This window comes from Lemur catta, chromosome 2, assembly GCF_020740605.2.
Source record: "Lemur catta isolate mLemCat1 chromosome 2, mLemCat1.pri, whole genome shotgun sequence".
In the NCBI taxonomy this organism is placed as follows: domain Eukaryota; kingdom Metazoa; phylum Chordata; class Mammalia; order Primates; family Lemuridae; genus Lemur; species Lemur catta.
The window spans coordinates 13,270,345-13,298,255 of record NC_059129.1 but is presented as its reverse complement, the minus strand read 5'-3'; the positions used below and the strand labels follow the sequence as shown (position 1 = coordinate 13,298,255).

Here is a 27,911-nt window from a genome sequence, read left to right as displayed (position 1 = left end):
AAGGCTGGTCTCAAACTCCTGACCTTGAACGATCCACCCGCCTCGGCCTCCCAGAGGGCTAGGATTACAGGTGTGAGCCAGCACGCCCGGCCTTTGTTGCAGTTTTAAACAATGCTGCAGTAAACATCTTTGTGCACCAAACATTTTTTGCATTTTGATGTCTTTCTTTCATAGTGATTCCCAAAGATAGAATTTCTGAGCTAAAAGGTATGATCGATTTTATGCTCCTGCATACTATTAGCAAATGCTTTCATCCAAAAGGGTCAAGCCTTCACAGTCCCAGCAGGAATGAGACCACAGGTGCCCCAAGGCTATGGTAACCGGTCTTTTGGTGGGAGGCTGAAAGCTCTTAGTAAGTAAGACCAGGAGGCAGATGCTGAGACGCCTCCAGGCAGAGGGGAAGTCAAGCCACCAAGCATTTGCTACACTGGACAGTGGCAACGGGCTCTGGGTTAGTGGCGTTCTTTTGCTCTCTTCCAGGGCAATGATTCTGGAGACGCCCATTTGGAAGCTGCGCACCTTCAATGTCTATGGGGCTGCAGGGATGATGCTCCAAGTGGCAGCTGACCAGGGATCCCACCAGCTCGTCTTGGAACCTTTGGAGGCCTATGGGGCCTTTCTGGGGTTGCACCTCATTTCCCCCACTCTTGGCTTCTCAATTTTTTCCTTTGGATTTTTCCAGAAGCCGTCTTTGGCAGTTCTGAAACAAAGGCTACCTAGTGACCAAACAAAAACAAAAAAATACTTAGAAATCATCGCTTCTCAGAAATACTTTTGTTTTGAAAGAGTCATTACCTTCTGCCACTCATTGGAAGGCTCAAATGGTTCAGGGCTTTCCCAGAAGACAATGCGGACAACAGCTAGAGCCTGGAACACATGATCGTTTTGACGGCATTCCAGCCCCACTCCCTGTATCTGATTGACAGGTCACTTCTTAGAGTGAGAACTGAATGTACTTTGAGAAGGACCCAGTAAAGAAACAGAGAAAAACACTGAAGCAGCAGCCAGGGTCAAATGCATTTCTATATCCCCAGCACCTGGCACAGGGCCTGGCCCTGAGTGGGAGCTCAGGCAATGTGAGCCCATCTGAAGGTTCCCAGCCTCCTATGTTCTAGTCTGTTTACCTTCCTGGGGTACTTGTATGGAGCAGTCACCCTTTTCACGTGGTCCTGAAGCTCCAGGGTTAGCGCCTCTGGGTCATGAGAGGAGTAGGCTGGAGAAAGGACTATAAATGCCTTCACTACCTACAGGAAAAAAAAAAATTACCAGAAAGGATCAAAATTTGCATAACAATTCTTTTCTCCTTAAGCTGGCCTTACCATCCCGTCGTGCAAGTTCTACCAGTTTCTTGGGCACAGCCAGTAAAATGGACAGCACCAATTTCTCTGTTGCCTGCCTTTCCAGGATCAGCTATTGGGCACACTGGCTTTTGTGGAAAGATTTCACACCCTTGCCTGTTTCCCAAATTACTCCTCATACATTGATTGGTACCACTAGGAGTGAAAAATGCAAATACTTTGGAGAAAAGAGCTTCACAAACTCCTATGGTGATTTACTTTCAGGTTTTCCTAAGTAGGAAGGTAGCTAGGCACGTGTTTGAACAGGCAGGATTGAGGAAAACCCAGCCACTTTCAAGGGGATCTGGGCATTTGGGAGACTTCATGTATCAATATGTGCAATCAGCAAACATTGAGCTGCACTGCTTCTGTTCCAGGAATCTGGGGACACATCCTGTACCTTGGCTCTCTCTGCCCAGATCTTTCCTACAGGCTGCCTCCTGCCCGGCGGGTAGGAAGAGTCCAAAACTCAAACACAACAGAACATGGTTTCTAATGGGAATGAAAGGCCACTGGGTTGCTTATACAGACAAGCATTAAATTCTATCAGCAATATTCTGTTCACTGTCCTTGCATAATTTCCAAAAGGTGGGAAGGTCATTATCATTTCATACTCAGACAGATCTGGCTTTTAGGAAGAGCTTTCTCTTACTGCCATAACTACTAAATATTTAGTAGTTGAGCATTCTCTGTGTGCCAGGCTCTGTTCTAAGCACTCTGCATGGATTAACTTTGAGCATACAGCCATTTGTCACTGCCTCACTCAATTCACGGCATGCAGAGCTGGGCCCACTTTTCCAGGTGTGATTTCTCCGGCTTGTAGATGGGACTCGCACCTCTCTCATTCAGTATTAATCACCTCAAGCCTTAGTGGGAAATCACTTGGCAAGGGGCTGCTGGCTAAACTGCAGATTCCCCAGCAATTGGGTTGCGTCCCCAGTTACTGTGATTCAGCAAGTCTGACTCGAGATCTACAATCTGTTTTTTTCAACAAGAACCCCAGATGATGCAGCTTTGAACAGTCCAGGGATCTGACTTTGAGAGTCATGCCTCTGGCCCTGCTGCTTCTGAGGATGCAGGTTGATGTTGCACTAATTTTCATAAAGTAACTGTGTTGTGTTTCAGGATTACGTTGGATTTACAGCCAGTGCAAAGTACGTCAGGGGCGCCTATATGCCGATCTTTCCTGTTCTGTGTATTCCTCTGGGGCCCACAGGAAGGAATTTGCATTTCCCATGTGAAAGCCTAGCTTATTACATTCGGCCCATCTTTCTGGTATATCAGGGTCATTTTGGATACATATTCTGCCATCCCTCAAGTTGGTGATCCCTCCCAGGTTACCATGTCTCGTGTGCTCGCTCTGTCCTCATCTACAAACAGAAAATGAACTTTATTGGGCAGGAAGGATGACAGAGCCTGCATCCACCACCAAGATCTGCCACCCCATAGTCAGCCTCTTTTGGATCCAGTTCTGTGTCCACTTAACACCAGAGTGTTGATGTTTTCCCACCGTGTCCCTCCCGAGGGTATTAAGTCTCTGAAGACGTGCAGGCAATGCTTAATCAAAAGGAATGTGTGTCTGATAGTGGCTTTCAACTTTGTGGTACCTGGATGGAGGTGAGATGGGGAAATCTGGGCCCTCCCGCTCACTCTGTGGGGCGCTAATAGGTGCAGAAGCAGGAGGCCATGTTCTCGGCTGGACTGGTTACCTCCCCCCTGATGGGGTCCGGGCTGCCGACCACAGCAGACTCAAGGACAGCTGGGTGCTCGGCAAGGGCGTTCTCCACTTCACCAGGCCCGATCCGGTAGCTGGAAAAGAAAAACAAATTCTTCCAAGTGGCCTTTCCCATCCTGAAACTTCAAAGCGAGGGGGAAAGAGCAGACAGCTCTACCTTGAAGAATTGATCACATCGTCATTTCTTCCCATGAACCAAAAGTAGCCATCCTCATCCATGTAGGCTCGATCCCCTGTGATGTAAAAGTCCCCTATTTCTGATCTGGCCGTCTTCTCGGGACTGTCCTGAAACATAAAGAAAGCCCATGAAGGACGGTCTGGGAACAGCCACTCAGTCCAGCAAGTGCCTGAGCAGCTCCTTGCAGGAGGCTGGAGACCCTTCAACAGAATGTTCAGTAGTTTCCAAAGCCCAAGCTGGCCTGAATTCCCGAATGGACAGGAAGCTATAGCCCTGTGAAGCAGGTTCTCCCTCTTTTAATTGGAATAAAGCTACAAGGAAATGATTAAGGGCAGCCATGCACCACCGTCCTTAGGAGGGGTCCTAGAAGGAAAGTTGGACGCAGAGGGTAGGCACAGGGCCATCGGACCTGTTTTTGAGGACAAAAGAACACACTAATACTCTTTGTGCTCAGCAATCAGTGAAGGTAGAAAGTGAAGGGTTGGTCAAAGAGCCCATTGGTAGGGGGCAAGGGGAGAGGAAAGAGAAAAGAAAGTCAAACTTTGATTCTCAAGGTTTTAAAGAAAAAGCAATAAAAGAAACAAATTACTACTACATGCAACAACATGGATGACTCACAAAAGCATTTTTTCTGATTAAAAGAAGCCAGACACACAAAAATGAATATTTTATGATTCTATTTATATGAGCTTCTTTTTTTTTAAAGGCAAAATTATTATATAGTGACAACAAATTATTTAATGATTCCTAGGGTCCGGAGTAGGGAGGATTGACTGTGAAGGGGAAAAAGTGAGACTTTGGGGGTGATAAAATTGCTCCATAGCTTGACCGTGTAGTGGTTACACAGGCTCCATAGCTTGACCGTGTAGTAGGCATACACATGTGTCAAAAGTCACTGACCTGCACACTTAACAGGAGTGTATTTTATTGCAAGTAAATTATACCTCAATTCAACAATTGTATTCTGAGAAACAAGAAAATAGATAAGCTATAAATACCTAAAAATATATCTAACACAAAATCTGTAAAACATGTGCACAGAAAACTTAAAACTCTATAGAACATTAATGAAGATATTCACACAGTACAAATATACGGCATTTATAGCCAAAAATCAGAGAATGATCTGTGAAGGGGCTCTTTGGGCAGGGCATCCTCTCCCTTCACGTGCAAGCAGCTGTCTGGAGGAGCAGGCTATGGACAGAGGCATTACCTTTCTTGGGGTAATGATGCTTGTTATGAGGCTGGGCACTGGGAGATAGATTCAAAGCTCCCCCAGCAGAGTCAAGACCCTCGGAAGCAAACATGCTGATGCTACACAAAGCATAATCACCATGTGCATCAATAATCAGGCCAGGCGAGGTGGCTCACACCTGTAATCCTAGCACTCTGGGAGGCCAAGGCAGGAGAATTGCTTGAGTTCAGGAATTCGAGACCAGCCTGAGCAAGAGTGAGACCCAATCTCTACTAAAGACAGAAAAAATTAGCTGGATGTGGTGGCCTGTGTCTGTAGTCCCTGCTATTCATGAGGCTGAGGTAAGAGGATCGCTTGAGCCCAGGAGTTTGAGGTTGCAGTGAACTATGATGATGCCACTGCACTCTAGCTGGGGTGACAGAGTGAGATTCTGTCACAAAAAAAAAAAAAAAAATCAAAGGAACACTATGCAGTTATAGAAAATGAAATTTTCCCAAAACATTTAGTGCCATGAAAAAGACTCATGACATAACTTAACTTTTAAAAGTGCATTTTACAAAGTAGCATTTGTGACATTGTGCAAATTATGTATGAAAGTATAATACATCCTGGGTGTTCTTTGCTTGCAGAAATTTTATTTAAAAAACACTTATTATTTCTGTATTATATAATTATGCATCTCCTATAAATAGAAAAAAATAGAATAAATAGAAAATAAAGAGGAAGAATGAAAAAAGATCAGTTCTATTACTCAGATAACCATGGCTAAAAATTCAATATCATTCTAAAGAGCTTTTCATGGTATATATGTGATTTTACACATAAGAAACATATTATACATAGATTTCTATAACTCAATTTTAATTCAGTCAACAACATATCATGGGGAGGGGGCGGGAGGAAAAAAAACATCATGATATCTCTTTCACAGCAGTAAAAGTGGCATGTAATATTATATTAAATAGTTGTATAATATTTAAATAAATATTAAATAGTTGTGTAATATTCCCATGTGGCTTTAATATCATGTATTTGAGAAAATTTCTGTTGTAGAAATTTGGGTTCTTTTTTCTTTTCATTTTTTTCCTCTTTTCTTTTTCTCCCTTTTTTTTTTGTTCACAATGCTCTAAGATAATTTACATAACTAATTTCCTGGTATTAGAAAATTAGATATTCTTCTGTTATTTTATTTATTTATTTTTTTGAGACAGAGTCTCACTTTGTTGCCCGGGCTAGAGTGAGTGCTGTTGCATCAGCCTAGCTCACAACAACCTCAAACTCCTGGGCTTAAGCCATCCTACTGCCTCAGCCTCCCAAGTAGCTGGGACTACAGGCATGTGCCACCGTGCCCAGCTTATTTTTTCTCTATATATTTTTAGTTGTCCAGATAAGTTATTTCTATTTTTAGCAGAGATGGGGTCTCGCTCTTGCTCAGGCTGGTCTCGAACTCCTGACCTTGAGCAATCCACCTGCCTTGGCCTCCGAGAGTGCTAGGATTACAGGCGTGAGCCACCGCACCCCGCCTATATTCTTCTGTTATAAACAACAATATAATGAACATCTGTGCATTTGACAGTTTGTTTCCCTAGGAATGTAAGTGTATCCCTTACATTGGATATAAAATTGACATGGGCATATTAATTTAATTCACATGTGCAATTTCAGCTATTTGGGAACTGCCAACATGAATTGGAAATGTTCATGCTCACTGTGAGGGGACAGTGGGCTCTACTTGTCAGTCCTGGTGACCACCCGTGGTTCACAGAGCAACTCTGATCTTCCCTTCTCTATTAATTCTCACATGTGCCATGATCTTTATGAGAGATTTAATATTTTTTCTTAGTTAAAAATGACCTGGAAAGAAAACTAGCTGCTGGTACTAGTGATGGAAAGAAAGTATTGAAGAAAGTGATTATTTTCTCATCTAGCAAATAACTTTACAAATTACTTTAGTACTTTCTCAATGGAATGATCCCAGACCCCGAGAGGATATGCATGTGAGTTCTGTGAGTGCCAGGGTCTTGCTGTATACCTAGTTGCATGGAACAGGCACTCAATAAATAACAAATGAGTGCATTTTTCAGGAAGGGCAAATATGTATAATTGCTTGTAAAAATATCTGGAAGGAAAGACATTGAAATTTTAACATTATCTTGGCTTGGCGTGATTACTATGTTGTTGGAGTCTTTGGCAGGTAAGTTTCTGTGATTTAAAATAAAATACAGGCAAGAATTATTTTTCTTGTAGTCACAGAGAAAAGCACTAAAAAACAACATTCTAAAAACAAACGTACTGAATTTTTTTTCTGCTTCTTCCAATTCTGTAGCTGATTGACAGCTTAGTATATGCACGAGATGGAATTTCTCTAAAGCAGTGATTCTCAATCTTGTCTGGATATTTGTGTCACCTAGGGAGCTGATCCACATGGTTAGAAATTTTGATTTTAATTAGGCTGAGGTGGGGCTCGACCATCAGTAAGATTTGAAGTTTCCCAAGGGTTTCTAATGCACAGCCAAGGTTGAGAGTTTTATAGAGAAAAATGTAGAGCATAGAAAGTGCATCATAAACACTAGCCAAGGTGAGTATAGAGGAGCAGTAAATCCTGGATTATCTCAGAAACTTGAACTGAAATCCCAGGACATAAACCTTCCTAGAAAACCACAAAAAGAATTCTGAAAACTCTGCTCTGAGACAATATTGCAGTTTTACCTTTGGTAAATCCCTTCCCTTCTCTGAACTTCAATTTTCTTATCATTAAAATGATGAGGCTGCCCTCATGTCATACACTTGTGCTCTCACATACACCCATGTTTAAATCCCATGTCCTGCATGTACAACTAGTTGCATGACATTGGATACATCACTTCACCTTTGCAATATCTTCCTTATCAATCATAGCTTTCCTTATCAATAATAGCACCAACCTACCTCAGGCAGTTATTGCAAGCGTTAAACAAATAGATATTTATAAAGTGTGGTACGCAATGCTTGGTACACGGCAATTGCTTTGAGAATGTCTGTTCCCTGCATCTTACCAAATAGCCATTGAAGAAACAGAAGGGCCGGATGGGTCTGATGCGGATGGCAATATTCCCCTCTTCTCCGGGAGGCAGGACGTTGCCCTCATCATCCACTATCTGGTGGAAGAGATCACAGGACGGTGTGTGTCTGAGCATCTGCACAGCCAGGCTGCCCACCAGCCACACCTGTGCTAGGCACACACAGGTGTCTTGCCCCTCTTCAAAGCAACCTTCACCAGCAGCTGGGCGAGGCTGTCTACCTGCACGTCGTAAGGTGGGGACGCTTTCCCCATGGATCCAGACTTGATTTTCATGCCTTTTGTATTGGCACAGATTAAAATCTGGAGAGAAACTAGCATTAATAAGAAGGAACCTTTTCCCTTAGCTCCTTTCCTGGGCCATGCCTTTCTCTCTCTCTGCCTTCTAACTCCTCCCTCTTTCTTCTCCTCCCTCAACCTCCTTTTCTTTCTCTCCCTTCTCTCTTCCTTCTCTCCTTCCTCCCTTCTTTCTTTCCTTTTCCTTCCTTCTTCCTTTACTCTTTTTCTCCCTTCTTTTCTCTTTTTTCTTCCCTCCCTCCTTCCTTCCTTTATTTCTTCCTTCCTTCTTTCTTTCCTTCCTTTTCTTCCTTACCTCCTTCTTGCCTTTCTTTCTTTCTTCTCTTCCTTCTATAATCAACAAACACGTATGGAGCAGTCTAATGGGCACTGACACAGGAAGAACTTAACATGAGACAAAAGACCCAGTTGATCTCCACATCTCTGCCCAGGTAACTGCGGAGGACACTACTTAGGATCCTGGGCTCCGAGCAGAGACAGGTGTGGGCTGTCCTGGTGGAGACAAACACCACCCTTGGCCATGAGAGCTGGTTTGTTGGTCATGGTGTCATTTTGAAATTACTTTAAATTACCTTTAAACCGAAAGAGAAGAAAAGCTGGTGGGGTTTTGTTATTATCTTCTCCCCCAGTTGTCAGGGAGGCGACAGCCATAAAGGCAGGAGGGACTACAGAGTGACCCGGGGCAGGGACCCGCCCACGAGCACTCACTGTTTCAGACTGGCCGTAGCCTTCATACAGCTCCAGGCCCGTCTGGCGCTTCCACTTCTCCCTGGCGTTGGGGTTGAGGGTCTCCCCTCCGGTTACACAGTGTCTCAGGCTCTGAAACTGGTACCTTTCTCAGGAGGGAACACAAGGACATCTATGTCGGGATCCCTGCCCGCTCCTGCAGCACGGCTGCCCAGGTCCCTCAAAGCACCGAACAGAAGAGCTGTACCTGGTCAGATCCTCCTGTACCAGCAGCTGAAACATGGTGGGGACACAGCAGAAGGTGGTTATCGGGAATGTGCAGAGAGTCTAAACAAAAATAAAGAGTGGAAGATCTTCTTAGAGTTGCTGTGATGGGACTTCTTGGAGATGGGACAGGTGAACGGGGTCTTTATAGTCTCGTTACTAAAACAGAGAAGTTGAAAACGGTGTGGTGTCCAGCCTCCAAGATATCCCCTAATGACCCCTGCTTCCTGGTGTTTGTACCCTGTGGGGTCCCCTCTCACTTTGTACCAAAGTGGGTCTGTGTAGCGTACTGCCAGGGTGATGGACGTCACTTTTGAGATTAGATTACGCAAAGGCTGTGGTTTCTATCTTGAATGGGCTTGTTCTCTCTCCCTCTCTCAGACCACTCTCCCTGGGGGAAGCAAACCACCTTGTTTTGAGCACGCTCAAGCCATCCCAGGGACAAGGGCACACGGTGGAGAACTGAAGCCGCTAGCCCGCGGCCAGTGAAAAACTGAAGTCTGCTGAAAGCCACAAGTGAGTTTTGAAGCAGATTTTCCAGCCTCAGTCAAACCTTGAGATTATTGCACCACTAGCTGGTATCTTGTATTATTGTTATTATTGTGGTAAAATATACACAACATTTACCCATTTTAAAGTGTACAGTCCAGTGGCATAAAGTCTCTTCACATTGTTGTGCAACCATCACCACCCTTCCCCTTGAAAACTATTTTTATCTTCCCAAGCATAAACTCTGTACCCATTCATTACCCAATAACACCCCATCACCTTCTACCCCCATTCCTGGTACCCACCGTTGTGCTTTCTGTCTCTGTCAATCAGACTACTACGGGTATCTCATGTAAGTGGAATCATGGAGTATTCTTCCTTCTAAGATTGACTTATTTCACTTAGCATAGTGTCCTCAAGGTCTACCCCTATTTTATGATGGGTGACAAGATTTCTTTCCTTTTTAAAGCTGGGTGATATTCCATTGTATGTATACACCCCATTTTCTTTGCTCGTAGATCTGGGATGGACACTTGTGTTGCTTCCGCCTTCTAGCCACCGTCAATAATGCAGCTATGAGCCTGGGGGTACCTGGCTGACATTCTGATCGCAGCCTCGTGAGAGATCCTGTCCCAGAACCGTCTAGTTAAGGCATTTCCCGATTCCAGACCACCAGAAACTGTGAGATAATAAGTGTTCCTGTTTTAAGCTGCTAAGTTTTGGGGGTAAAGTACTCCACAGCAATAGATAATGAAAACACTATGTCAGGGCTTGGGGCAGTGGAGGGGGAAGACACAGATACTGGCTGATTAAGCCCTACATGAATAATGATGATGATCAGCTTGATGATGATGATGATGATGATGATAATAATAATAGTGTTAAGAACCTACTATATAACAGCCCCTGTGCCTTGTATCATTTCATTCTCACAAGCACATAGAACTACATTATCCCTTTCTTTCTTAAAGACGAGGCTGACACTGAGGCTCAGAGAGGTTAGGAAATTTTCCCAAGGCCACACAGCTATCAAATGGAAGAAGATGCAGGATCAGAGTCTAGGTCTGACTGATGGCACAGCCTGTCACCATGTGGTACAGCTTCCCTCACTGCAAAGGAATGGCGGTTACGATGTGGAAGGCAGAAGAAAGGTGCCCTGTGTTTTCAATGGGGATGCCAATTCTCCCTCCCCATGAGGAGACCCTGGGAGGCTGAGCAGGAGTCAGTAGGATTCTAGAGTTGGGTGAAATTCTCATGTTAAGCACCATGGATGGTAGCACCTGGAGTTGAGGCACAGACTGATCTTGCCCAAGGTTTTAACAAATAACTAGGGGGTTGACAGGAGCATTGGGGAGACAGTGGTGGAGAGAGGCACCCCATGCAGAAGAGATAGGATATACCAAGGTTTGGAGATATGACATGGCCTTGTGTCTAGGAATCTAGCTAGAACATAGGCAATAACTGAAGGTAGCCAGACAGGCAGGAACCAGATTATGGAAGATCCGGGGAGTCTTTTTGGTTAACATCAGCACTAAAGATGCCTTAAGATCACTTATTCATGTCTTTTCTCCTGCAACCTCAAAGTTTATATCCCACTCATCTTATTTTATACCCAGCATATAAGAGGTGTTTTTTTTTTTCTCCACTTACATTCATGATAAATTTGGCATCAACTTGGGGCAGCTCATGCACAAAAATGCAAGATCCATTAGGCCAGGCAGAGAAGAGAGTCCAGGCTGCTTTCACCCACCCAGTGTCTGTCGTGTTCCACATGATGTCTGATTCGGTTAAGGCCACCCACCGCCTGCCAAAAATGAGAGAAAGTCAGCACCCTCCACGATGACTCTACCTTTAAAAAGGGTTACATTATCAATATCACCTTATTTGGAGCCCTGCCCACAGTGGGTACTCACTTAAGCTTGTCAAATCTGTACAAGAGCCATCAAGTCAACCATTGTCTTAACAAAGCATTTCTTGAACATTTTCCATGTACCTATGCCCTAGGCTAAGGATACAGAATTACAAAGACAGATCCCATGTTTTCAAGAGTTCTCAGTCTAGGGGGGGTAACGTATAAGGAAGCAAATAATCTCAATGCAGTGTGATGGGGGCACTTAATTTATTTAAAGAGCCAACATTTATTTAACACTTAATCTGGACTTAGCATTAAGGCTATAGGAATGAACCATTAGTCTTGCTTTGAGGAGCTTATAATGGAATAAGTATAAACATCTAGGAAGCCCCCGGAGAGCATGTTTTAATAGAGTTAATACAAAGCATTGTGTAGTTACAGAGGATAGGCACCTAACCCAGAGCAAGTGTGGAGATGGGGTCTGAGGAGGTGACACTTGATTTAGACATAAAGGAGGCATAGGAATTGCATAGGTGAGACAGAGAAGGAAGAGCATCCTAGGAAGGGGAAATGGTGCCTGCAAACATAGAAGACAGAAAAGTGGTCCTGCTGCACTTGGACTCCAGGACACAGGCTTTCCTGGACCTTCTCCTCCCCTCTGACTGCTCCTTCTCAGTCTCCTCTGCTGAGTCCTCCTGGTCTGCCCCTTCGATGCAGAAATGCCCCAGTTGCTCAGTCTTGAGACTCCTCTTTTCAATGTATATTACTCTTTGCTGATCTCATCCAATCTCATGGTATTGGATAGCATCTTTGCGCTGATAACTTCAGCATGCATCTTTCTCATGAGCTCCGGACATGTATCTCTAAATGCCTACTCAAGAGAGCTCCACTTTTAACTAGGGGTATGGAGATGTCTCATAAGCCTCTCAGATTTAAAACTCCAAAAATGAACTCTTTAGTTCAAATGCTGGGTTTGTTGTCAACCCAGCCTTTGGAGTGAGCCTTTTAAAAAATAAATCAGATCATGTCACTCCTCTGCTCAAAATACCCAACGTTTCTCAAAAACATGAAACATAGAATTACCATAGGATCCAGCAATTTCACTTCCAAGTCTGTATCCAAAGGAATTAAAAGCGGGGACTTGAGCAGATATTTGTACACCACTGTTCATAGCAACATGATGGACAACAGCCAAAATGTGGAAACAACCGGCGTGTCTATTAGCAGGTGAATGGCTTTTAAAAATGTGATATATCCATACAAAGGGCTATTTTTTAGTCTTAAAAAGAAAGACAGTTCTAACACATGCTACAACATGGATGAACCTTGAGGACATTATGCTAAATGTAAGAAGCCAAATTTCCAAACAGAAGGACAAACGCTATATGACACCACCTACATGAGGTACCTAGAGTATCAAATTCATGGAGGTGGAAAGTAGAATAAAGTTCGCCCTGGGCTAGAGGAGAAGGTGATGGGGGGTTATTGTTTATGGGTACACAGTTTCTCCTTGGAAAGGTAAAATAAGTCCTGGAGAAGGATGGTGGTACAACAATGTGAATGTATTTAATGACATTGGACTGTACACTTAAAAATGGTTAAAACGGTACATTTTATGTTATTTATATTGTGTCATAATTAAAAAGAAAAAAACTCTTATGACTTTTCACCTCACTCAGAGCAAAGCCCAGAGGTTCAAAATGTTACCCGGGCTGCCGCTTGTTGGTTCTCTAATGTCAAATCTGCCACTCTCCTCCTCTCTCTACCTCCTCCGGCTCCTTCACCCGCGTTTTGTTTTTGGACCCTCCTGACAAGCCGCCCCTGTACCTTCCGCTGGCCACAAAACCCAGTCCATAGCTGCACTGGGAGTGCTCAAGCATCTTGGGGGCCCCGGTGGTCCCGCTGGTGAAGTAGATGGCCAGGGGGTCTCGACTCTTGGTCCTCACACAGCTGTGCTCTGTAGGTGCCTCTCTGTAAAATGCAAAAACACCAGGTAGTGCTACCACAGTAAAAGCAGCTAGTTGCATCAGTAATACGTATAACCACAGTATGATACGTATAACCACCATTTCCTAAACACCACGTGTGGGGCGCCGTGCTGAGAGCTCCGGCCTGCATCATTCGCAACCACCTCTTGGGTGGGTGGGTACTGTCATTATAACCCTTCTGCACATGAGGACATTGAAGCTCAGCGTGGTTAAGTGACTCATTCAAAAGAGCCCTTGCTCTTTTACCAGGGCGTGAGGACTTTCTGGTGGAACATGTACGTCCGTGTTCATAACTCTGCGTACGTAGGCTCAGCTCTGCCCCTAACCCAATTCCTAATAATTTACAGCTGTTTTCTAAAGCTTGTGCCAAATTCTGGTGTTTGAGATCTGAGTAATTACCAAATTGCTATGATCTGGAGAATCAGCTAACCCACTGGTTCTTAACCCTCATTGTACCTTGAGGTCCCCTGATAAAGTTTTAGAAGAAATAGCATTGCTTGCGCCCCACCTGAATAAAATCAGAATCTTTTTCTTTTCTTTCTTTCTTTTTTTTTTTTTTTTTTTTTACAAAAAGCTCCTCAGGTAATTCTAATGACAGCCAAAGCTGAGAAACACTGATCTGGGCCAACCTGGCAACTCATCAAAATCACATGGGCTGATTTTTTAAAGTGCAGATTCCCGGAGCCCTTGCTCAGATATGTCTGGTTGAATAGATCAGAGGTGGGGCCTTGGAATCCGCACTGAAATGGCATCAGGTGAATTTGATGTAGCTAGTGTGGCAGGTGGGCATCTGTGACCCAACAGTGCAGTCCCCTGAGAGGCTTCTTTTGGGTTCTGGCCTCCAATCAGGAAAAAGTTTCAGATTCCCAGGTAGGTTTCCACCAGGGCCTTTCTCCAAGGAAAAGGTGGCTTTGGCTTCATTCCAAGCCTGATTTGACTACTTTTTAGCATCTTGGGAAAATTACTTCAATTTCCTAAGTCTCAGTTTCCTCACCTGCAAAACTGGGTTAAAGTGCACATCATAGGGTTTTTTCCAAGGACTAAATAAGATGATGTCTCATTCCTAACGGTGTTCTGAGCACCCAACACAATATTTGTCACAAAATAGAAGTTTATTAAATCTTTGATGCATGAGTGAATGTAGGTGAATACTTACCTAGCACAGTGCCCAGCATACACTGAGTGCATGCCGACTATTTTATTAATTGACCGCCTGCTGTGTACTAAATGCATCATATAGGTTATCTCATGTATTCTGCTAATAGCTCTAATAACCACTGCAGCCTTTATAGAGGCAAATGAGGCACAAAAAAGCTAGTGACAAATCTAGCACTGACAGAATGAATGACCCTGAACACTAAGGTGGTCACCAGTATTACATCTGGGGTCGGTCTGGCTGCCAAAGTGAGCTTTCCTCTGATTCACTCTCAACATGGAATCAGCAATGCACATCATCTCTCGTTGCTTAAAGGGGAAATGCTTGACTTCATTTTTTGTGCTGTTCTCCTAGAGAGCCCCAACTCACCGGAAGAGTTCCCTGAAGTTTAACCACCCTGGCCGACTGCTGTCCGATACCAGCAGCTTGGTCTGGAGGGAGGGGCAGTCGGCACTAATGGCGTCCACCCGCGGAGCTAGGGAGTCGCTGGTGATAATGGACTTGGCCCTGGACAACTGCAGCCGATACTTGAGGTCCTTCTCCGTCAGCTGACAGGTACCTGGAATCATGACGGTTCCTGGCATCACACAGAGAGAAGATGTTGACGGAACAGTTGGGGAAGACCCCAGTGCAGAGGCCAGAGATGAGGGAGGGAAGGGGCTGGAGAGGGTTGGAATGCCTGGGCTGGAAGAGGTAAAAATAACAACAGTGATGAAATCCAGAAAATGTTCGTGGGGCATTTACATATGCTAAGAACTCTGCATGCAATATTTCATGTAATTCTCACAACTCTGAGAAAGCATATCCTATTATTATATCCACTTTGCAGATTTAAAATATACCTATGATTTAGACCTTTATACCTAAATGAATGAAATAGCTTGCCCAAGAGCACCCAGCTAATACGTTGTAGAGCTGGAATTGTGAAGTTAGACAGAGGTAAACCTATTGACCATTGTATTACCTTGCCTTAGAGATTACCTAGCTCAATGGTTTTCCATGCCTTTCAAACAAAATGCCACCATGAATCCTAGTCGTGTGGGGGTGGGTTGCTTGCAGGGATGAGGGAGGTATAGCAGATGGGGGCCCCGGGACCCCCATATTACTGCAACTCAAGCCACTCAGAGAGTAGCTGAGCCCATCCCCTCCCAAAGGGCAGGCGTGAGGAAGCAGAAATCAGGAGCAAATTTTAATCAGGTACTTGAAAACCTCTTGAGTGACTCAGAATGCAGGTTAAAACACTCTATTGTGTCCAACACTCTCTTCTCACAGAGAGGGAAGAGGTACTAAAAAAGTCCATCCACGCGTACCCATGGTTTAGTGCCCACTTATTAAGTCAGAACATGTAGTATGTGACTTTCTGTTTCTTATTCATTTCACTTAGGATAATGGCCTCCAGTTCTACCCATCTTACTGCAAAAGACACGATTTCATTCTTTTTTATGGCTTAGTAGTATTCCATGGTGTGTGTGTGTGTGTGTGTGTGTGTGTGTGTGTGTGTGTACATACATACATACACACACACACATATACCGTGCCTTTATCCAATTATCCATCAGTGGACACTTAGGTTGATTCATGGGCATACAGAGTGGAATAATAGACTTTAGAGACTCCACATGGTAGGAGAAAGATGGGATGAAAGATTGCCTGTTGGGTACAATGTACACTATTCAGGTGACGGGTACACTAAAAGCCCAGAATTCACTACTACTTACTATATCTATACAACAAAACTGCACTTATACCCTCAAATCTATAAAAATAAAAATCATAACAGTAATGAAAAGAATTGGTCATCCTGCCACTGCCAGTTAGTGAGGACAGAAGACAGAAGCAAGGACCAATCCCAAATAGCATGGCAGCCAAACCTAAGTTCTTGTTGCCTTTCACTCTCAAACTTTTGCAGCATTTAAACCCCAGCATGAACACTTTTTGAGGTGAACAATGTGGTTCTTCATCCATCTCTATGTTTCAGTTATTCCCCAGGAGGAGGGTGTTCCTCCAGGAGTTGTGTTTTGGTGCACTGGGGGCTGTGCTCAAGTTTGAGGCCCAAGCAGGTGGCAGGCAGTCAGAGCTGGCAGCAAGACAAATAGGTCAGATGCCACGGACAGGAAGAGAGGTGACAAGTCCCTATCAGGAGAACGTGGAGATGAGAGGATGTGAGGACATCCAGTTGGGTGTTTTCTAAGTCATTGGGGAGAATGCTACAGTTGGCATCGTAACATGGGATGTGGCTTTGAGTTATTTTATTTGGACATCATAGACCTGGATGAACCTGTATAATTGGAAGAATTGGGGAAATTTGGGTAACATGAAAAAAAAATAACAAAACCGCAAAAGGATGTTTTCATCATGCCAATTGCTCAATATAATTCCTGGCACATAGTAGGTACTCAAGAAAAGTTTAGGGCTCCTTGCACCTTGGTCCTCATTTAAGCGAACCTTATATGTATGTCATGGCAGGATGTGGAGAACTCTCCAAACCTGTGGGCCTGTTCGTTTTCCTCAGAGCTGGAGACACTTTACTGGTGCTTACTTTTATATCCTGTGCAAAAAGTATATAAATGTGCCTCTTTTTTTTTTTTTTGACAGTCCATTCACAAAATGATTGAATAACACTTGTTCATGGAGAAAGGCTAGATCTCACTGTTTTGCAAACATTATTTGTGAAAACATCTGTCTTTCAGGTGTTTTACAGATATGTACACGAACACAACTGGAAGGGGATGAAAACATTCCAAGTGGTTGAAAGTTTCTGGGTGATGGGGAAATCAGCTCTCCACCTTAATGGGATGTCTCACTTTTTTGTGAAACTAGCCTAAAACCCTTAGCCTTTTGAATAAATGCGTGAGTCAGGGTGGGCAGAAGCTCACTAGGTTCACTGGGCTATGTGTCCTCTGTCTTGGGCTGGAGCAACCATTCCAAGATCAATGGTCCTCTGCCCTGGACATTTATGACCACAGGAAGACCCCCCCCACCGGGCTCATCTTATGATTATTTTGTCCTTCTCTTCCTTCCCTTGGGAGCTGGACAATTCTGTGATAGTGAGAGTCATAAAGTCTAAGAGTGAAACTAGTGTAGGTTGGTTATGAGGGTCTCCCATCCTTAACTGCATAAGTTCTCTCTAGCAACTAAGACAAGACTCCCCAACCACAACTAGCAGAAAACATGTTTAGTTTGCCCCACTTGGGTTTTTTAAAAATTGATTTAGTTGCCAACTTGAAAAGACTAGAGGGTGTTTTTTTAAAAAAATAAAAATCCAAAGTTTGGATTACAAATCCAAAGTTACATTACAAATCAGAAGTTCTGGTAACACCAGCACTCATTCTTCCATAGAAATATTAATATTTGGTTGGAGGTAACAAATAGCTGCCCCCATGTGATGAAGCATGTGATCTCCAGTTTGCTACAGTCCTCACCACTCTCTATTGCCTTGCACTGATCTGCTTTCATCAGTTAAATTGCTGTCTGGCCCCTCCACACAATCAAGTTTGGGATTGTTGGACAAAGGGGAAGTAAGAAAAACTTTGCATAGAGTTCATATTCTTCCATCTCCCAAACCTTGTGGACACTGCAAAGCTCTGGCAGGTTGTGTTGGCCCCAACTGAGAATCTCAGCCCTCCATGCTGACCTGTCCGCATACAAGCCACGTTGACCAGCCACCACTCTGGGAGCCGTGGGAGCACCAGCATCATCCTGTCCCCAGGCTGCAGGCCACATGCACCACTCAGAATGTTGGCTGCCTTCCTGGACTGCTTCCCCAGCTCCTCAAAGCTCCACTTGACCTCTGCTCCCGTGCCACTGACCCACCAGAATGCAGGATTCGGGGGCCGGTTCCCAGCCTAGACCGCGGTGCAGGCAGAAAAAAAAAAAAAAAATAGAAGACATTGATGAGAACTTTGTTTGTTCGTCATTGTTTTAATGTACTTTAATTTTTACAATAGTTAATACGTTCACAGGGCTCAAAAAACAAACAATATGGAAAGACATGCATTGAGAAGTCTTGCTGTCATCCTTGTGCCTATCTGCCCTGTTTCCCACATCACCTGCCTCAATGAGTAACCAATTTCTGTCTCTATGGATTTGTCTGTGTTGGTTATGTCATATGAATGGAATCATACAATACATGGCCTTCTATGTCTGGTTTCTATCACTTAGTATAATTTCTCAAGATTTCTCTATGTTGTAGCACGTATTAGTACTACATTCTTTTTAATGACTGAATAATATCCCACTATATGGATAGACCACACTTTGATTATCCATTCATCAGTTAATGGACATTAGGGTTGGTTCCACTTGGGGCTATTATGAATAATGTTGCTATGAACATTTGTGTACAAGTTTTTGTGTAAACACATGTTTTCTATTCTCTTCGATATATACCCAGGAGTGAAATTGCTGGATCATATTATTAACTCTTATCTTTAACTTTTGGGGCAACTTCCAAACTGTTTTCCAGAGAGCATTTTACATTTTACATTCCTAACTGGCAATGTCTGAGGGTTCTAATTTCTCTACATCCTCTCCAACACTTGCTATTGTACATCTTTTGTTTGTTTTTGTTTTTAGCCAGACTACTGGGTTTGAAGTATATCTTCTTGTGGCTGGAATTTTGCATTTCCCTGTTGAGCTCCTTTTTTGCATGCTTCTACTGGCCCTTTGTTTATATTCTTCAGAGAAATGTCTATTCAAATACTTAGCTTGTATTTTAATTGGGTTATTTGTCTTTTTATTGTTGAGTTTTCATTCTTTATATATGGTAGATACTAGACCCATATCAGACATACGAGTTGGAAATATTTTCTCCCTTCCTAAGGGCTGTCTTTTCACTTTGATATACAAATACCGTCCTGTTAATTTTCATGAAGTCCATTTAATCTATTTTTTTCTATTGTTGCATGTGCTTTAGAAATCATTGCCTAATACAGGGTCATGCAGATATACACCTATGTTTTCTTCTAAGAATTTTATAGTTTTTATTCCTTCATGTAGATATTTGATCCATTTTGAGTTAAGTTTTGTACACAGTGTGAGGTAAGGGGCCAAATTCATTCTTTTGCACGTAAGTAGAACACCCAGGTATGCCAGCACCATTAGTTGGAACAACAGTTCTCTTTCCCCATTGAATTGTCATGGCACCCTTGTTGAAAATCAGTTGACCATAGATTTATGGGTTTATTCCTCGACTCTGAATTCGATCCTATTCATCCATGTCTATTTTCATGCCAGCACGACACTGTCTTGATTACTGTAACTCTGTAGTAGGTGTTAAAATAGGGAAGTGTGAGTCCTCCAACTTTGTTTTTTTTTTTTCTTTTTCAAGATTATTTTGGCCACTGAGTCCCTTGGATTTCCATATGAGTTTTTGGACCATATTGTCAATTTCTGTGAAGAAGTCTACTGGGATTTTGATAAAGATTGCAGTGAATATGTAGATCAATTTTGGGTGTATTGTTATCTTAATAACATTAATTCTTCTAATCCATGAGCATGGGATATCTTTCTATTTATGTAGGTCCTTCTATTCATGTAGATCTTCTTTAATTTCTTTCAGTAATGTACTTTATAGTTCTGGAGATAAAAAGTTCAAAATCAGTCTCAGTGGGCTAAAATAAAGGCATCAGCAGAGTTGTGTTCCTTGTGGAATCTCTAGGGGAGAATCTATTTCCTTGCATTTTTTAGTTTCTAGAGGCAGCTCGTATCCCTTGGATCATGACTCATATCACTCCAACCTCTGTTTTGTTTGTTACCTCTCCTTCTCTGACTCTGAACCTCCTGCTTTCTTCTTATAGGGGACCATGGAATTATATTAGGCCAACCCAAATAATACAGGGTAATCTTTCTTTTTCAATACCTTTAATATAATCATATCTGCAAAAATCTCTTTTGCCATGTAAGATAACATAGGTTTCAGGGACTAAGGTGTGGAAATCTTGGTAGCCACAACCATGCTTTCTTGTTTCTTTGCATGTCATAATTTTTTGCTGAAAACTACACATTTAAAATCACATAATGTTATAACCCCAGAAATCAGATCCTCCCACCTGCCAACCTGAGTTTGTGATTGCTGCTTCTTGCAGTTTGTTTGTTTAGTGACTTTTCTGAACTAATTCTGTAAAGTCTGTGTTATTTGTTGTGTGTACCACTGAGGTCACTACTTGGTTAGCTTAGTGGTCAGCTATGATTGCACAGAGATTTCTTTCAATGCCTGCAATCAATACATCTCCCAGTCTTTGTCTGTGTTGGGGCACACCTTCAACACTCAGCCAGGCAGTTGACAAATCCACCTTAGCTTTCATTTCATGCTTGCTCAAAACCTCAAGGTCAGCCAGAGGTGAAAGCCTCGGGCTTTCTCGGGTCTTTCCTAAGCGTGTACAAAGCCATGGGAATGCACACAGACAGCCTTACTTAAGTATGTTGCCTTCTGTATTGATAGTAACACATTCGAGCTTTTCAAAGCTCCTGTAGACATCTAGTTCCACAACTTTTCTTTTTTAGCTTTTCGGTCAGTCTATTGTTTGCCCCAACTATTGTCTGCACCACCTTAGGCAACCACAAAGTTAAAACATTTGCCTATGATTGTTTTTGGCAAAGCCCCCACGGAAAAGGCTTTTCTCATTGGTTGAGCTCTGAGTGGGTTCAAATACAGATAGTTCTTACAAATGGGGTCTTCTAAAGAACCATCAGACAAATCAAATAATGATATGTGTTCAGGAATAAAACTTTGAAAAAGCTCCAACTCTATTCTGCTCCCTCGGAGAGCTGCCATGCTGCACTAAGAATGAGGGCTGTTATTTTTCAAGTCTACCACATAGCTGGAAAGTAGGGTTTGGGACTAGGACAAGTTAAAATGCCACAAATCTCACTGTTCTTACTGAGATTCATCCAATTGCCTTAATAAATACCATTGCATTGTCAACATCACTGGTTAGTTTCCAGAGTTTTAAAAAAGTTGATTCTCCCAATTTTTCTGGGGTGGTTGCTTTTATGGAGCAGAGAATTTTTGAAAGTCCTTATTCTATCCTTTTTTATGATTTCATCCTGCCTTTTTTTAAATTGTTAGAAGAATTCTTCTAAGGATGCCCCCTGGTGTGGCAAAAAGAGCTGAGATTTTGTAGACACTCAGGAATGGAGCATTCTGGTTCCATTGCTTACATAGACTTCTCATTTAATTCTCACAACTCTGAGTGGTATATGACTTGATTCCCATTGCATGGATGAGAAAACTGAGATCCAGAGCATTTAAGGCACTCATCTGAGGTCACACTTCAAGTGCGTGGGTGAACCAAGTCCATCCGATTGCAAAGCCTGCTGTTATATCTCAGCCATACACCACCCTTGTGAGTTTTACCGTATCTGCTGACTGTATAATTTTATCGTATCTACTAATAATATCTTTTATCTTTTTCATATTTTTTTCTTTAAACAATCTCATCTTAAAATTAACATGAGTAAATTTCTTTGAAATAAACTTTTAGATTCTCCTGCTATAACTGAAAAGTTAGCATAATGTACCACAAAGAAAAGATAACCACAAAATACAGGGAGAGACTCAACAGACGCATAGAGAAGGGGGGAAAAAGGAAGGAAGCATATGTGCAGAGACATGTAATCAAGATTATCTTATTCAAATTTATGTATCTGCTATGATCTGTGTAAAGCTTTGAGCCTGAGCCCTGTGCTCTCCTTATTTAGAACGAAGTGCCTGAGAGGTCAGAGAGAGGTTAAAGCCAGAGCAGCAGCAGAGCAAAACTTCCTCCTTCACTTGGTCAGAACAATTGGAAGGGAATCGAAAAGTGATGTAACCATGTCGCTGTGTGGTTTGGGCTCAGGAATATGAGATACCTCAGGGATTGGGAAAGCGTGTCTAAAGCTCATAATCCTTGGTCATCATTTTATTTTTCCCTAAGGCTTAAATGCCAACAGCTAAACTTTAGGACTAGCAAAATTCTCAGGTCCACATTTCTGCATGAACGTGTCTCATAGCCTTGATTCTCACTGGGGAACCTGAGAACAACCTCAGATGCCCAAGAGGGGCTCTAGCCCAGAGCGGGCTTCACCTTTTCCAGCTGACTCCACACATCCAGCACGTCATGGGCGAAGTTGAAGTACTCAGGCACGGGCTGCTTCCCCAGGCTGATGGCCTCCCAGGTGGCCACAATCTCCTGAGGGACAGGTGCAGGTGCTGGCTGCCTATGAGACCTGCAGAATCCCCGGGAGTTCTTCAGTGCATGAAGGACCAGGTCTCTCAGCCACAGCCTCATGTTTCCACCTCCTGTCTGTCATCAAAGAGAGGAAAGAAAGTCAAGGTTAGGAGAAGCCTGATCTCAGCGCTGGTGATGACTGTGATACGCATTGATTTGCAGAATAGACTCTTGGCCTCCAGTCTCATTTCTGCTGGGTGAGGTTGCTCATTTCTCTTCTCTGACCTTAGGTCCATCCCTTCCACCTCCCACTGCCTGTGGGTCCCGGTGGGCCTGAGGTTGGTCACTCAGAACCCACTTCTTGAGGCTCAGTCCTTCAAAAGGAACCCTCCAATAAGGCTTTGGCCAATCCTGAACTGGCCTCATAGGCGAAGACAGTTCTAGGACAGTTCTGTCTGGTAGAAATAGAATGTGAGCTGCACGTGCAATTTACAATATCCTAGTACTTCTATTGAGAAAAGTAGAAAGAAACAGGTGAAATCAATTATGATAATACATTTTTATTTAACTAGATGAAAGGTGGTCTTACTAGGTCTTAACTAGATAGGTCTTAATGACCTATCTAACAGAGGAAAATAAACTATCAAACAGAAAATAAGAGAAATAAAACTCACAACACAACTACCCTTTGTTTAGTTACACATGTGGCCTAACTTGTTATCTCTAAGACTTCGTTAATCTCAGCCTTGAAGAGCCCTCCGTGGATGGCAAGGGTACGAGCTCTCTACTCCAGCTCTCTGCCTCAACTCTTTCTGGACAGATTTCAAGGACTCGGATAAGCTGGCTGCACAGAGAAAAGGTAAAAGAAATAGAAAAAGTAAACACTGCCACCCTGCAGCTGTCCTTGTTATCAGTCTGCTGTGTTTTTTTTTTAAACTGGTTAAGTCCAAAGTTTGCTTCTTCAAGGAAAGTCATGGAAAGGACTGACAAGTTCTCTTGAATACAGGTTTCTGATAACTTGGAGAAATTATATACCATTGGACCAAACCAAAACAAACCTCCAGGATTTTAATGAGAAAGCTAATATGTCCTTGAGTATCGCTGATCAACCTCAAACAGAACAGAAATTAATTACATGGGACTGAACTAAATTTTTTATGCCTTTTTATTTATAACATTACTGATTCTCTTGTGTTGTTTCCCAGAGTCATGACAAGTTTTAGGTGAATAGCAAGTTTACCTGCTATCTACAGGATTTAAAGCTACTGAATCCCACGGGGCCCAATCTGTTATTCACTGCCGATGCCCTATTACTAAGACTGAAAACATCCTCCCTCTAGGCCCAGGGACTATCGCAGAAGAGGGGGCATGTGAGATTGTAAGGGCCAATTCTGAGGGATGGAATTAGTTTAGACCCTCCAGATCAAGGAGGGACACACAGAAACCTAAACAAATACTACATGAGGGGTTCTGCCTTTCCAGGCCACGTGGTACAGATATCCATCCCGATCATAAAAAAGTTCCCTGCTTCCCATAGACTTAGAACTTCCTAAGTATAATTCTTCTTGGTTATCGAGTTTATGCAAAGGAGACATAACAAGAAATTTACCAGCCACCTGAGGACAAATTACTAAAGAGACTAAAATATTGTGACACAACAACAGTCTCTAAATTCCTTAGCCAAAATAGTTAACAATGCTTATGTTTGCTACAAGTCTGCAACAAAACCCAAGAATATAGTAACTCAGCATTTACAGATAATTCACCAGTTTGTAGAAGCCAACTGGATACAAATTTCTTCTGATAAAACTGGAATTTGTTCACATGGCAAAGCTTTAGTTGCCCTGATAGGTAACCTAATTACACCTGTGGGTCAAAGTTGTGGGTAAAGCAGTCTCAGTGGCAATTTGATTTTTAAAAACCTCTTTTACCCTTTTTCTCTTCAGTTTAAAATGAGGTTTTTTTTTCAAGGTTTACATTTTAGATAGAAATGGCTATGAGATCTCCAGGTAGCCTTTCAAATGGGGAGACCATAAGAAAGTTTATCTCCACACAAACAGAAAAAGTTAGCAGGTTTTAGAGTAGCCAGAAAAGAAAAGAGATAGCTTTGAGAGACTCAACATTTTAACTCTATAGTGGCAGGTCGACCATTTGAGGTCTGAATTTTCCTTGATGTAATTTGCCCTTTATTAAAAACTTGTGCACAAGAATTGAATAAAACCAGCTGGAGCCCTAGAAAACCTGGCATGGCTTTGAACCTTTCCATTTATACAAATACTTGCAAGTAGAGGCACCGGAAACCAACTGGGGGTGCCCAGAGGGAGTTGTTTTCCTTGTCTTTCCTCATTTTTAAAGGATTTGTTTCCCATTTTTCTTTAAAAGAAGCAACCAAATTGTAGTCTAGGGTTTACAATTAGTAGTAGTGCATCAGAGTGTGCTGATTGTGGGTGGGGGCTCCTCAGTGTTTCACTACTGACTGGGTCCCACCCTCTTATGTATACCGGTTTCACTCTTTGGGGGTCTAGTACCTCTGAGAGGGCTCAAAACACTGAGTGATCAGTTCTCATATGCATTTCCTGGATGAGCCTTCTTTTAACTAACTTTGTTGGGGGGTTTCCTGTAGAAATACTCCCAACATGGGAATTGCCTCAAGCAGCTCCCACTCAGGGAGTGCCTTTCAGCTGGGAGGAGTAAAATGCCTTTTCTCTTCAGAGCTGAGAAACTCAGTCTCCCATTTATCTACAAACAAAACAATTCCTCTTTCACAAATGCGCAGAAAAGCCAATTGAGATTAATTTTGGAGGAAGAGGCAATGGAAAAGACCCTTTAGAATGCACCTCCAAATCAAACTTAGGATCCCAAACAACAAATTCCTAGGAAAAGAACAAACTGAGAGTAAACCAAGACCAGCAACCAAAGGGAGGTCTGGAGCTTGGAAGGATTTGTCAGTTCCACCCAAGGAGGAAGTCGGAGTCTGGGGGCCCAAAATGGGCCATGTGGTACCTGGTGCCAAGTTCAGGCTACTCCTTCAGGGGTTCTGCGTCTTCTCTGAGCCCCGCGTCTGGGCACCAATCTTGTCAATGGAAAAGAAACCAAACTCTGTAAAATAATTTTAAGAGATTTATTCTGAGCCAAATTTGAGAACCATGATCCGGAGCCACACTAAGAAGCCTTGAGCAAGTGGAATCGGTGCGGCAGGGTTACAGTTTGGTTTCATACATTTCAAGGAGACAGGAATTACAGGTAAAGTCATAAATCAATACATGGGAGGCGTACATTGGTTTGGCCCAAAAAGGTGGGATATCTCAAAGCTGGGGCTCACAGGTTACTGATGGGTTTAAAGACTCTTTGACTTGTAATTGGTTAAAGAAATGAATCTTTGTCCAAAGGCTTGGAATGTTTTAAGCTAAGATAAGAAAGGCTGTTAATCAGAGACAAGCTCCTGGCTGTATATTTGTTGCATAAATTGAGGACCTGCAGGTTTGTCTTGCGCCTTAGGCCTGTCAATAAGTTACAAAGGATGTCTCCAAGAAGGGAGGGGGGCATGATGAGGCTTATCTGACCTCCCTTCTCACGGCTGGCAACTCAGTTTTAGGGTCTCCCCTTGGTCAAGAGGGGATCCATTCAGTCAGCAGCGGGGTGGGGGGGCCTTAAGAGTTTATTTTAGTTGACAGATGTGTCACAAGAAAGAGTAACAGCTGCTGTCTATTGAAGGCCTACTGTGTCCCAGGAATTTTGAAAGTGCTTTATAAGCAGTATTTCATTAAACCCTTATAATAATTTTGTGCTGTAAATGTTATTTTCTCCATTTGCGGATAAAGTAAGGCTTGGACAGGACAGTTGACTTCCGGGTCACACTCCCCAGAAAAGCCTAGGTTGCAGCCTGTGCTGTGACCACCAACCCTGGGCCTGTGGCCTCAGAGACTCCCTCTCCCTGACACCCCTCAACTCTCCTGAACTCTGCCCCAAGCCTTTTCCTCTGTCTCCCACCCATGGATTCCTCAGACCCCTTGGCAGCTGATAATTCGAGTCCCCAAGGCCATTTCAGGCCATGGCCCTTGTTGGCTTAATCAGCAAAAACCTCCAGGGGAAGCTGACACCTTCAGCTAAAAAGGTTTCTTTCCATATTACCTTGTTCTTGAACCCAGGAATGCAAGAGGGCTCTGTGTTCTGCTTCAGCTGGGAGGCATGTCCGAAAGCCTGAAAGCGCCCCTTTTCCTTGGGATGTTAGTGAAGGCAGGTTGCTGACTTAGCCTCCCACAGGGAACTTTCACCCCAAATGCAGCCAAGAGAGGGTGCAACCAGAAGCCAGCAGTGGACACAGAGGCTTCAGCTGGTCAGGGCATGTTCAGCCAATGAGAGTGGCCCCCTGCCAAGGTTTTCTCACGGTTCACCACTCACTGCAGCCACTCACAGTGGCTAGAAGATCAAACTCCCACTCTAGTGCCTGCTGGGTGTCCCCAAACTGGTAGTGTGTTCTGTGAAAACTCAGGTCACTCCCTAATCTAAAAAGAGAACAGGAACTTTATGTTTTAACAGAAAGGATACAACAGTGATAATAACATAAGTCAGACTGTGACAGGGAACTGGCAGGTGCCCTCTTGTACTGCTCTGGGCATTGCTTTGGGCACTGCTGCAGGCATTACCTCACCGGGTCGGGAAGGCTCAAAACAAAGTTTCAAATTACCCTCATCGAAGCAGGATGGAGGCAGGGCAAGTGCCAAAGGGTTAGAACCAAGATGGTACAGGGATAGAAGGTGTCACCCTGATTCCAGGAAAACATTGCCCCACCATGGATATTCCTCCCCTTATTTAGCCTATAATTAAGCCATTGCTTAAATAGAAAGGCACCGGGACCCAGGGGACCAGTTCTCTTCTGCAGGGAGAACTTGCCTCTGCTCTGTCTGGGGAGTAGAATTTTCTATACTTTGTGAATAAATGTCCCGTTCACTTTATACTGTTGGCTCGCTTCTGAGGTCTTTCTTGTGCGAAGCCAAGGACCCACTTAGACTGCACGTGGCTCCCAGCATTGGGAGTCACATTCCCGTGTCAAGACCTGGTTCCTTTTCTGCTCCAGTAGAAACATAGAGCAGAGAAGTGATTGCCCAGGGCCAGGTCTACAACCAGGGAGTGACTGTGGGATTCTTGGAGGTAATGAAATTACTCTAAATTTGCATTGTGGTCATGGCTACACAACTCTGTAAATTAACCACAAAAAATATATATAATCGTACACTGCCCCAAGCTGTTAAAAAAGAAAAAAGCCTCTTGCAGCTCTTTTTCTCACTCCCAGTCAAAGCCAAAGTGCTGACAAGTCTTCAAGGTCCCGCACGATTCCCTGAGATCTTTGTCCTCTCACCTCCTGACTCTGCTCCAGCCACACGGGTTTCCTTGTTTGAGTTCTGAAGTGCTGGTTCACAGTTGGCTGCTGGTAAACTATTTCTCTGAGCACAACATCAAAAAAATGTCCTGACTTGTAGTGTTTGCCGGCGTCTGAAGTCTGACTGTCCCCATCATGAGCGACT

General features: G+C 43.3%; 1 protein-coding gene across 1 annotated transcript; it reads right to left on the bottom strand.

Annotated features, from left to right (window-relative positions):
- Nucleotides 1-82: 82 nt before the first annotated feature.
- ACSM5 (acyl-CoA synthetase medium chain family member 5) lies at nt 83-26,670 on the bottom strand. Its single transcript, XM_045542721.1, is given in 16 exon segments — nt 83-698; nt 701-716; nt 1,125-1,244; nt 3,047-3,146; nt 3,230-3,357; nt 7,481-7,582; nt 7,726-7,806; nt 8,509-8,632; nt 8,735-8,814; nt 10,891-11,044; nt 12,920-13,063; nt 14,606-14,813; nt 17,871-18,081; nt 22,303-22,521; nt 25,390-25,485; nt 26,518-26,670. Coding segments are annotated over 14 exon segments (1,764 nt in total). The 5' UTR covers nt 22,507-22,521; nt 25,390-25,485; nt 26,518-26,670; the 3' UTR covers nt 83-606.
- Between the last annotated feature and the right edge of the window lie 1,241 nt (nt 26,671-27,911).